The sequence below is a fragment of the Egretta garzetta genome, unplaced genomic scaffold (assembly GCF_000687185.1).
Source record: "Egretta garzetta isolate BGI_Z169 unplaced genomic scaffold, ASM68718v1 scaffold45, whole genome shotgun sequence".
Lineage (NCBI taxonomy): Eukaryota > Metazoa > Chordata > Aves > Pelecaniformes > Ardeidae > Egretta > Egretta garzetta.
The window spans coordinates 7075245-7087541 of record NW_009260028.1 but is presented as its reverse complement, the minus strand read 5'-3'; the positions used below and the strand labels follow the sequence as shown (position 1 = coordinate 7087541).

Here is a 12297-nt window from a genome sequence, read left to right as displayed (position 1 = left end):
GCTCTGTAGTGACCTCCCATTGTTTAGTTCCCTCCTTTAACAGCCGGCTACATCACCCTCCTGCTCCTCAATGTCTCCTGTCCACATGTGCACTACCGACACCCCATTTCCCCCGCTGACTCCCCTTTTCCTCCACTCCTTTCTTCTGCCTCCTTTTGCGAGCAGCTCTCACCCATCCCTCTCAGGCTGCCTCCTACCCTGCATGATTAATGCTCTGTTCTCCTCTGGCTGTCTCATCTTTTCCTTTCCCCGTTAATGCTTTTCCCCCTTCCATTTGCTGTCTGAAATTTGCTGGGGTTGGCAGTCCCACCCGCATTTCCTCTCGGCTGCCTATTTCCCCTTCCTCCACCATCAGCTGCTGCCTGCTGCTTCTCCCAGGGATGCCACCATTACTGGCACTCTCCTCAGGGTCAGGCATTCCTTCCTGTGCTGCCCCTTAGTCCCCTCTTAGCAAAACGCATTCACCCGTAGGAAGAAGCATCTCTGCCAGCCTTGGTTTGTCAGTGATCTGGGGTGGGTGTTGATGCATTCAAAGCGCCAGTGCAAAGTGTACATGATTTTGTACAAGTACGTATAAATAGGGAAAGAATGTTTTGTTTTTTTTAAAACACCGTGGGAATTCTGTCAAATTAAATGAGAAGTAAAAGTAGGGATGTTGAACATCGTTGTGATTTCCTCAGGATGTTTCAATCAATGTTTGACTACGTTATCCAGTCCTCTTTTGCGTATCACCTCCAGAGCAGACAGCACATGCAAGCCCATGACTATTTACTAACAAACACACAACACACACGACACACTCACTCATCCTGTGTGTGCCCATGCATGCACACGTGCACAGGGACACACCACTGGTATTTCTCCCACTGACCTTTCTCTGGACCGCCAGCCTTGGTGACTTTCCGGTCCTTCAGCAGAGCCTTGGTGTTCTGTATCTGTGAGATAAGACAGGAAGAAGGCTGTCTATATGAAACTGGACTTTTCTCAGTTTTCTTTGGGAGCTGACGGTGAAGAATCTCCCCTTTCTTTTCTTGTTCTTTGAGTTTTTTGTCCTTTAAGTTGTAAAACAAACAAGAACAATTTGGTTTACTTAAGGGAAGTTTAAATGACCCCCAGACTTACAAGCACACTACTTACCGAAGCCGAATTAGACACTATACATTTACAAGGAACTTATCCTGGCTACTTGAAATAACTACAACTTCCACGCGTCATTTTTCTGTGATCTGTTTGACATGACTTCATGCCTCCCATATGCTCTGATACTCATGCAGTGTGAAAGTTGGTTTTGGAAAACTGAAGGAAAAGGAAAGCTTTCTCTTCAGAGGCCATTTGTCCTAGGAGACCTCGCTGGAGCAAGCAGATGCAGGTTCCTGCTCCTTTATACCTGAAATTTGCCTCCCCATTCAAACACCAAAAAAAAGGCCTTTGATTTCTCTTATTGCACTTCCTCTGACATTTGAAAAGGTGAGCTGCAAAGTTTTAAAGTTTAAACTCTTTAAACTCTCTGCAACCGCAGGCTCTTATGCTACGCGTGCATTAGGCTGCAGTGCTGGGGCTGCACCTGTGAAGGAGCGCAGGCTGAGTATTGAACTCAACCAGCCAGACCTAGTAGCGTTTTACAGCATCTCTGCAACTACACTAGACTCAGAGGGGGAGAAAATTACTGACCCAACCCTTCACTGATCCCTAACTCCTTTTTGTGATGGAGAAGCCAGCTGAAGGTGGGACTGCAAACGCATACATCCTAGAAGATAGGTTTGATTTCCAGTGATGACAGAGAAAAAATAGAACCTGGGAGCAGGACTCTCAAGAGGAATCAAATTTCCAAAGCACTGTTTTACAGTGAAAATTCATCCTATCTTGAATTTTCAACATTAACAGATTCTTCAAACTGGGTAACACTCTTTATGTTGATTTCAGGGGGGGGGCAAAAGTCTTATTTCACTTCTAAAAATCAGGCATCATGTTTGTGGCCCATATTTTGCTATCCTTCAAAGACTTCAGGAATCTCACCTTTCTGGAACAAAGCTGTGTGGTTTGGTTTTAGACATCAGTCTCAAAGAAGTGGGGCTTTTGTTTTGGTTGCTTTGGGGTTGTTACAGGGGCAACTATCTATGTGACATTCTTTGTGTGGCTGTAATTCTCATTTTGCTGTGTCCTACTGAAAAATCACTGTAACTACAAGTCTTTTCTTAAAAATGCAGGGAAGTTCCTTCACTCACTTATGTGCCGAGTAACGTGCAAAGTTATGTGCAAAGTAACGTGCATACGTGTGAGAGAGAGACAGAAAGATGCAGAAGACAACTCGGGTTCTCTTGGGCCGCTAAACAGCTCTGTTAACATATTAAAACACCTAAGAGGAAAATAACCGGACAGCACCCGTTTTGATGATTCCCAGCTCAGACAGAGTCCAGCCCCCCTGCACAAGCAGTGTCTGGGCACTGCTGGGCTCATCAACCTTTGAATTTTCAGAAGATACGGAGTCAGAAGGAAGAGCTTCAGTGAATCAAGAACTAGGGTTTTTAGTTTTATGACACAAGTGGTTAGGTGACTTGGGACAGCAAGAACCAGAGACCCTCTCCGAGCTCCTCACCATCTTCACCTCAGTCTCCCTTCATGCACACGTTTTTTGTCCCCAGCCTTCTCTCCAACCGTCCTTTATCCCCTCCAATTTCTTTCCCTTTAGCTAGCTAAAGCTGGCTAACCCTTCCAGAGAAACAAAGTAATGCATCACGGAGCTGTCATCACTTTGCTTATGTGATACCTCTCTGTCCACCTGATGTCTTTCCCCTTGCCTTTAGACGCTGTAAACACCTCCAGCACCGAGCATTTACTTCTCCCTGCCCATGCTGTGCTTGGAACAACGCAATATCTGATCAGTCCCAGGCACTGTCCTGGCGAGCAGAGTCACTACTGACAACGATGAAGTAATAAGTAACAACAACAACAACAGCAACGCTGTGTGAATGTCGACTGTCGACATTTTCCCACTGTCGACAAGAGAGCCAGTGGGAGCTGTACAGTTAATTTTGAGCCCACCATACTCTTTTTCCTCTCAAGGCTCTGAAACTGCTGCCAAGTTCAGCAGAGACTGGGCTCTACCGAGTATCTTTTTTTAAAGGTACTTGTGAGGATGAGACAAAGTGGTAACTATATTAAGCCTAAAGGAGCTGATCAAGATTGTTAGCGGCTTTCTGCTATTTTGGATAGGTGAGGAAAGAATTTTCATGTCGGTTGCTGCAGCATCTGTCAGAATGCAGGACGTTTCAATGCTGCAATATTTTTAGCCTAATGGTTCAAGAGCCAAGCCACAGCTCCTCACCTGCCAAGTGCTCCTGACTTTGCCTTCACACTGCTGTAATGTTTTCTAAGCAGCAGTAACTCAGTCATACCATACAATTAAAGCCCCGCAAAAAAAAGAAAATTCACGTATCCAGTGTTAGCAATGAACTGCTTTACCCTGGATGAATGCTGCAACTGGTCTTTTAAGTATTTTTAAAGTTTACTAAGATTGTTTCTCTTAGATGATGGTTGTTGAAGGGGAAACGACCAAAATCCCAAACTCCCAAGGTGCCACATTCTATATACTTTAAAAGGAACGGAATATTTCCTTCAGGGGAGTTATAAAAGTTCGCTCTTCACTGTACCGTGCACAGCCATGTAATGGCATGCTGTCGCACAATGCAGGAGTTGTACCGTATGTTATACTTGAATAGGTTTGGCATTACATCATCCTCTGCTATTTCCTGTCCTGACCTCGACCTGAAAACCTACTCTTCGTCCCAGCAACGGATCTGAAAGGAAGATAAAGGGTATTTGCCTTGGCTAGGTCTAAAATAGTGATAGGAGAATGACACAAGTTCTTAAAAACTGCAAATTCCCCGAGTCTGAGCCCACTGGCTACCCTGTGGGAGGCAAGTATCCCCAGCGCTGGTCCCCTGGATGTGCTGCAGGGACAACCACTCATCACCTGGGACCTCTCCAACAAAAAGAGAGAGATGGGGAGAGCGAGACAGACTGCCGCCTCCCTCCCTCCTCCCTCTGCTGCCCACCTGCCCTGAGTGCTAAAATGAAATCAACCTGCCAAACAGCCCAGCTACTCAGCCCTGACAGCAGCTCCCAGCACCCTCAGCCCTGGCACACTGATCCCACCACCCCAGGTTAGAAAGCCTCATGGAGAAGAGGGGCCGGGCATGACCGCTGCCTGTGTGCCCTGATGCCTGCAACAGGCAGTGCTGCTGGCAGGCAGCCCCCCGCCCAAGGCAAAGTCCTTATTTCACATCACTGGAGTGAGGTGGAAGAAATTCAGTCAGCTGCTGAAGCTGAAGCTGACCAGCTCGCTCCCTGCTATTCCCATGGCAACACACAGCTATGCTCCCCGTGCAGTCTCTGCCTAGGGACCAGTGCCTCCCAGTTCCCCTCTGGAAATGGAGGGTGATAAGGGGACTCTATCCACAGCTCATGAACCTGCCTGAGCTTACAAAATCCCTACCCCTGAGTCCTGGTGGCACCCACTGATCCCACCGGCATGAGCTAGACACTACCAGGGCTGTCTTCCCATCCACACAAAGGCATTTTAGGAGAGATGTCTGCCATGGTTACAAACAGCAGTGGCATCCCAGGGTCTGTGTTCACCCACCTGTGCTGCTGTAACTGTCCTGGTACAGTAAGGGTAACACAATCCCTTTGTGTAAACACAGCTAAAGCGATACAAAACACGCTTTATACTCAGCTATGCCCATGCAGAAAGAGAATATGCTGTATTATTATCACGGTGTCTGCACTGTGATTGCATCAAGGTAACTATTTCAAGAAAGAAATTACACCCCCTCATCCTCTAAATAGCTACACTGGGACTAACTCTGAGTGCAGGAGAGGCTTTGAAGGGAGCCTTTATCCCTAAGCATGCCTATAAACCAAACTGGGGTCATACAGTGGCACTACCCTTAGTTTTCAATTATCCTTATGGAAGTCAAACACCAGTTCCCTTCTCGGGGCGCAGGTATTTCAGGACCACCACCAAACCAGACCACACATTTCTCTCAGCTACGTGTGGGTGCACAGGCAGGCCTTGCTGCAGACTCCCCTGCACGGGGTAGATAAGCAGAAGCTGTAAGCTAATTCCTGGATGGCATGCAGAGTCACCCGTAGCCTTCTGTCACTGCACAGAGAAGTGACACCAGCAGCCTGAGGAAGCTGGCCCGGAGAGCATCAGGATGCACCATGCGACATCTGCAGCGTTCACCTCCAGGTACCTGCCTGTGTTTCCAGGGGAAGGTTGCCCTGCAACAGCTTGAAGTAAGCTGTCAGAGAGCATTTTGAAATACTATACTCATTCAGTCTACCCACTGCTGATACTTTTTAAGTAAGGTGGTTTTTGATTTATGTAAGAAAAGAATGATAAGTACTTTGCCCTGATATTTCCATCTGGCTTGCAGTTCAACTTGTCTTGTAAGCAGTCTTTAAAATAAACAAAGCCATCCATGTTACAAATCTGCCCCTGCAATTAGATCGTCAATCCGGTACTGAAGAGTAGCTTTTGAAATAGGAAGACTCTTCAAGAATACTGCTCTTTGTGCTGATAGGTAAGACTTGCACAGCTCATATTACTCTTGTCATTTTGGTGCTTGGCAAAGAATCAGCCAGGGAAGAAAAATCCAGCCATGAGAAGACTCCTATTATCTGATACGTATTCTTTTAATACAAACTACCTTCTCTATTTTCAGGCAAAAGGACTGGAGACCGACAGAGCAAAAGGTAATCTGGTTACATCTTTTCTCTGGCCAAGGGAAGTCCTTCACGATGCAGTGGGCTAGTTCTGCATCACACCTGCTAAGAAGCAAAAAATACTAACCTGGGCAGAGTTTTGTGCTAATACAGTTTCATCGTTTTTGGCAGTCAAGCCAGGGTTGGCCTGGGACACCATGCTGTCACTCAGCTCTCTGCCCTATGCCACCAAGGTCTTGAAACTCAAGGCACCACAGTTATGGTCTTCCTGTAGTACCAGCAACTTGCACCCCAGAATGAAAATATGAAGCCCCCTAAAGAAGTTTGCATTACTTTGCTAAACAGAACATTTAAAGCTTTTCTTCATAAAAGCTGAAAATCACCTTTACACTTCCACCCTAGGGGGTTGCTATCCGTTCCTTCAAAAAGAAATTGTGGGAATTATTTGTCCTGCACAGGCAAGACCAGTCTTTTTTTTCCCCCACAGGTCCAAAAACCCATTGCCTTTATCACAATCGCCAGGGATCCTCAAATTCAGTCTGCTTCCAAAGTACCTTAACGAGCTTTAATGAGCTTTACCTCATAGGAGTCTTTATTTGCCTTGTACTTTTCTATCTGGTATAGTTGGTTCTTGTGGCAAATGTTGTCCTGGCCTTCAGACTTCTGTGGAGAGAGAAGCACAGAAAAGTAAAGTATGTAAGATAATTAGAGAAAACTAACACTCAACTACCGCTTAATGGACCGTGTTGACACTTGGCATTCAGTGGAGGTATATCAACTTACAGAGATGGTGAATTTGGTTCATTACATTTTAAATATCATTGATGGCATCATCATTAAAACAAGCTTGCTAAAAGAACTGAGAAAAAAAAAACCTAAGAAGCTGTTGTCAGATTGGAAGGCTGTTGGGGATAATTTCTCTAAGCAGCAAACACATTCAGAAGAAAACTCCATACAATTCACCCTCCTACCTGTGCAGTCACGTAGGAGCCTACAGACCCTCAACTAGTTAAGACTCCTTGCCAGACCACAGGCAGCACACAGCTTGTCTTTGTGCACTGTGCCCATCCTAGCACCCCAGCAAGTACCATGCAAAACATGGCCTGAAAGCTCAGCTCCCCAGGATGTACAAGGAAGGGTGATGTGGCAGCAGACTCTTGCCCCAGGGAAAGCTGCTGTGCAAACCCATCTAGCAGTGTTTCTGACCTCCAAGTCATACTCAGGGGCCAGGAAGGCTGGCAGGGGATTAGGAGACTTCGTATTCGTGTTCTTTCTCATGTAAAACTTTCAGCCAAGTTTTCACTTAAAACCAAAATAAAATCTTAATAGCTCTTAAGTTTCCTCTTGGTTTCCTGAATCAAATTACATTGTGTTACTGATATTTCAAGTGGCAGAATTATCTCAACATACGGACACAATATGCCACAAGTCACAAGTAAGGCTCTGTGTGGCAACAGTTTGCTTTCTATAGGGTAACTGCCTAGATGAAGGGGATCTCCTGTGGAAGCATGGACTCGTGAGATGTAAAGCCTATCAGCAATTATCTCTGCAACCTGAGGAATTCTTAACTGAAATAATATTATCAGTTTGTGAGGAATACTTCCCCTTCATGGTTACTGCTACAAAATTAGAAAAAAAACCAACTCAGGTAAAGCCTTCAGATCAAATGCCAGCAAGCACTTTTTTACCCTCCTCATCCGCTTGTCCAAAGAATCAGCATCAAGCAGTACTTACCCTAAGGCTTGCCAAGTAGCGCTCAAGCTTCTTATTAAGTAGAAAGTAGATGGCAAGTGTGTGACTTGCCCTGTTTGAGAGCACAGTGTTGATGACATCACTGTTCTTGTAGCCGAGCTTCTCAGTCATATGGAGCAACACGCTTTGGCTGAGGTCCTCAAGGTGAATCCTGCACAGAGAGAAGCAGAGGATGCCGTTTGCACCGTCCTCCCAGCGACAGAGCCTTGCCAGCCATGGAGGATGTGGCAGAGCGTAAAGAAGAGGCCTGAAAGGCTCAGTAACATGGGTGTGATTTGCTCTCTTCTCTCCTGAGCAGGCACAAGGAGGACAGGCTATATGGTAATCACGGGCACTGTGGAAAGCCGTGACAGCTGAATCAAGAGCATTCTTCCCACCAAGTCAGAGGGACCTCATGTCCTACCCTGACCTGAAATGGTACTGTGATGCTCGGGATGCCGCCATTTGTTACCCTACATCCAACCAGTGAAGACTGTCAGGATCATCCGTCTGGTTTTGAAGGAAAAGGGGTAAAATCCAGCTCAGGTAGCTACATTTTACTTTCTGAAATTACTCTCTTCTTGTAATCAAACACCACAACTTTCAGCTTCACCCCTAAACTGTTGCACAACGTTCGTGCACTAAGTAGCTAGAGAATTTCACCCCAGAGAAAAGGGACATACAGGGAGGGTTATTACAGCAGCTCTCAAACTGGTAAAGCTACTGCTATACTCTTATCCGTTAAAAGCACAAGCACAACAACATGTTTATGTATGTGCTCCCTGTAAAGCCTCTAACAGACTCAGCCAAGGCAAGAAATGGAGTACAGCAGCCTTGCGGAAATGGCAAAGCATCTTCTCAGTCTAAGTTAAAAACAGATTTTCCAAAGAACTCTGCTCCTATTTAGACCTCTAAATGCATTGGCCAGCTTCCCAGATGTGCCTGTCAACTCCCATCCATCTCCAAATAAATGCTGGGTTTCATTTGGTTTCTAAAGGATATTCCTTGCTCCTAGTATCAAGCCTAATATCTGGCTAAGGCAACTTAGGAGGTTGTGGGCTTTTTTTACAACCTGCCTTCCCCCTCCAAAAGGACCGTGCTCCACCTTTCCCACTCCTGCCCTGCTGTCCCCCTGTCCCGTGCACCTGTGATGTGAAGAATGCCCGGACAGCAGTCTGGGTCTGACATAGAGGACTTAGACAACATGTAAAACATAGTCTGGAAAATCTCAAATAACTCTTTTCCTTCATTCGGCATGCTTATTAACATTCATTCTGCAGCAAAGGAATGCTTGGGGTTGGGTTTTTTTTAAGTTCAAAAGCAAAACTTATCTTGGCCACTGCACATTAAAGCATCTGGACAGCAGAAGAAATTCAAGCAATTTCTATTTGAAGTGCTCAGCAAAATGGGAAATTTTTGCTTGCATTCAGGGTATTTCTTTAATAAAAGCAAGCTTATAAAAAGCCTCAGAGAATATTCTCCTGAAAATGCAGTTTCTGCCTTTCTTCCATCTTATATCCATGTTCTCCCTTTTCCTACCAAGTTCTTGTCTTGGGAACAACAGATGTTACACCCAAAATGGTGGAAGAGCACTGTAAGAACATAACACAGCTTCTTGCTTGTGTTATAAAAAAGCATGACTGAGAGAGGAAGTGATTCTTTGCAAATTCAGTAGTGGATTTTTCAGAACTATTTCAATACACCTTACCCACATCTGCACGCTAACGAAAACTTGGAGAAACTCTGTTGAAGCTGACTCTAGTGGTACTTTCCGAGGCAATCTCAAAAGGAGTCTAGCCATGTCTTTAAATATTACAGACGTATTTTCCCGGTAAGGCTCCAGTAGGACAAATTCTAGGTTGGTCAAGCTTGGTCATCAAGTAATTATGCTAAAGAAATACTATCCAAAAAATGAAGTGAAATAAAGAATCTGTATGGCTTTTATCCTTTACAGCTTCACATAAAATATGGGTACAGATAAAAGGAGTACCTACTTTTCTCTTGTTTTCAGACCAAATGATGAGAAAAGCAGTGCAATGAGAAAGAAAGAAAAAAGTAACCAATTTTTTTCAACAGCAAAGCATAGCATTCCACATTGATGTTCCCTTTCAAAGGGCTTATAATAGGAACAGATTATTATCATCACCATATACACATATACGCATGAGCACACATATGCCCTCTCTATAGTTCAGCACTGTATTTTCTTCTGTTCTCCCATTTGATTCGCTTGCCTTTAGGAGGGAATGATTAATAGGCACTCCATAAATAAAGAGCATCGCACAGCTATTCTATCTAATAGAGGCCAGCCTCTTTTGTAAGTCACCTACCTAACTGCACCAGCAAGCAGACTCTAGAAGGGACGCTTCCGCCACAACCTGACTAAAGCCTGACAACTGCAAGCTAAGGAGTCAAAAACAGAGGCATGAAAATGTACCTACAAATGCAAAATAACTGTGAAAGCACATTCAAGCCATATTTCTCTCTTTTTTCCTCTTTTCTGCAGATAAGACACACAGCAAAAGAATTAAATTACCCATACAGCTCTCAGTTACACTTACATTCACTTAACAGATGCCACATTTAGTAGATTGATTAGACTCATTATGACAGTGATTTCATTAGCTTAATGACTCATTCAGTTTACACTTGTTTTCCCTTTCTTTACCATACAATGTTCATATGTACCATACTTCAGTACAGTCCAATGCACCATGGAAACTCGGATTTCCTTTTGTTGGACAGCATACTATGCAAATTAACTCAACTGCCCTTAAATTTGGGGCAGTAATGTCGAGAAATGGGTCTGCCTGTTCTCATTCCTTGCAGAACAACTCTTTGTAGGGGCCACGTTTATATTCTGTCCACGTAGGTCTGGAGAGTGCAGGCAGCTGGCCTCACATTTGCCCTCCCTGTTTCAGTGGATGGCTCTAGATATGCCTCCAGGCATCCAAGCTGCTCAACATCTACCCAACCATATTTTGAGAGCAGGAGACCTGTTATTCTCCCCAGGTCAAAGAAAGGCACAGTCACAGTGATTCTCCATGATGCAGTACTTGAAAGTTAAGACACTGCCTGTGGAAGTGAAATGCCTGCTGCCAAATTAGGGCACCTCTGTTGCCTGTCAATGCAGAGGGAAAAGGGAGGTGACTCCAGTAGGAGCCAGGACCGTGCGGGTTGCAACCCATAAGCCAGCCAACAGTGACATCAAAGGGAAAGGTCTCCAAAAATTTGTAAAGGCTGTCCCGAGATTCAGGGCTCAAACTTGGTTCCTGTGCCCAGTTCTCAGCACCATCAAGCAGCAGCAGCACTTGCCACCTGCTTCTGCAGTAGGAGGAGCGCTGCAGGTGCCTCTGAGCCCTGCAGGGGTTAGACCCATGGCTCTAAAACAGGCCCTGTTCATCTGGCTAGCAATGGAGCAGAGGGGAAAATGGGTGGGAGGCACTCGTACCAGCAAAGCTGTGACCCTGGCTGCATGCTGAAGGCTGGCTGTGTGCATGGCTTAAGCATGCCTACGGAACTGACTCCTTCAGGGCACTGACACAAAGAGATGGCCTGGTTGGTGAACACCATTTTCGGGTGGAGGACAGTGGTTCAGACAAAAGTTGTCACCCCCCTAGGCATATGCTACATCTGGTATCTGGCAACTGAGTGAACTGTAGGGGGCAAGTTAGGATCTTCACTTAAGCACTCTCCTCTTAGCAAGTTAGGACAGAAATTTTGGGGCACTATCAAATTTTAAGCACCAAAATTATGCTTTAAGTTGCTGTCTTTGCTTCAGTGTTATGTAGGATCTTGGCCTGCGAGGTACTAACTCCTACAGTGAAACCCCTGCAGGTACTAGATTGTGTATGAGACACAGCTGGAGGGCTTTGATACAGGAAGGAGATATTATCTGATCAAATATAGACATATATTTTGAAGTGAGTTGCCTAAGGCTCCATTTGCAGCCGCTGGAGAGGAACTCGGATCTCTTGGGCACGAAGTCATCCTACTGCAGAATCAAAGAGAAGTCAGATGAATCATCCTGTAAAAAGTGCCCTTATTTCTCTCCATTGACAGTAATGAGTTGACTCTACACTGCAGATGTTTAAAGTCAAACAAGATTATTTCTAACCAAAGTGGACCACAAGTATCTTTCTTTCTTCTTCTTTTTCCCTAGATGGATGTTTGACTGGCCATGAGATTTGTTCTCTGTTTGCATTTAGTCGTGCATTCAGCGTTGCACAGGTATTCAAGATCAACAACCAACAAAGCAAGACCATTTAACTCTGATCTTTCTCACCACGGTTTGCATACTTACCTAATCCACAGAACCTCACGTATGTACCACAAACAGGCATAGCCTCCGCTGGAAAAGTAGCTTGGCTTTTACTGACAAACAAGGAGAAGATCAGAACTGAAGAACTACCTGTCATTCATATCCATTCCAAGGTCTGGAGCCAATTAACCATATGATCTGCACCGCAGACCACCCTGCAAATAATGCATCATATGCCAGCTTCTAGTTTAAGGTATTGGTTTTGACCATATTCAACAGCCAATCCTAACAACTTTTAGGATGGAGTGACAAAAGCAATCCCAGAAAATGCAGTGGGATGCTGTCACACAAGGAATGAAACTGCAATGCCAGAGTCATTTTAATGTTTTAATGTAAACCCTGGCAGGCTTTCTCCACTCTTTTGCACAGTACCTGTTTGGATATGTGACATTAGGTGGTGCTCTCCCAGGGTAATTCTCATTAAGCCATCGGTTTGCAAGCGCCTGCTGGATGTTTGGTCTCTTTGCAGGATCTGGCTCTAATAGAGATCGTAGAAAGTTTATGGCCGCTGTGAA

At 45.0% G+C, this 12297-nt stretch overlaps 1 protein-coding gene across 1 annotated transcript in view; it reads right to left on the bottom strand.

The window, feature by feature from the left end:
* Nucleotides 1–12297, bottom strand: part of HUNK (hormonally up-regulated Neu-associated kinase) — a 36667-nt gene that overhangs the window by 2257 nt on the left and 22113 nt on the right. Inside the window, exons 5-8 of the mRNA XM_035896506.1 lie at nt 12155–12290; nt 7465–7633; nt 6310–6393; nt 872–1052 (exon numbers count right to left, since the gene is read on the bottom strand). Of these exons, the coding sequence (XP_035752399.1) occupies nt 872–1052; nt 6310–6393; nt 7465–7633; nt 12155–12290 (570 nt within the window). The remainder of the gene's footprint in view (nt 1–871; nt 1053–6309; nt 6394–7464; nt 7634–12154; nt 12291–12297) is intronic.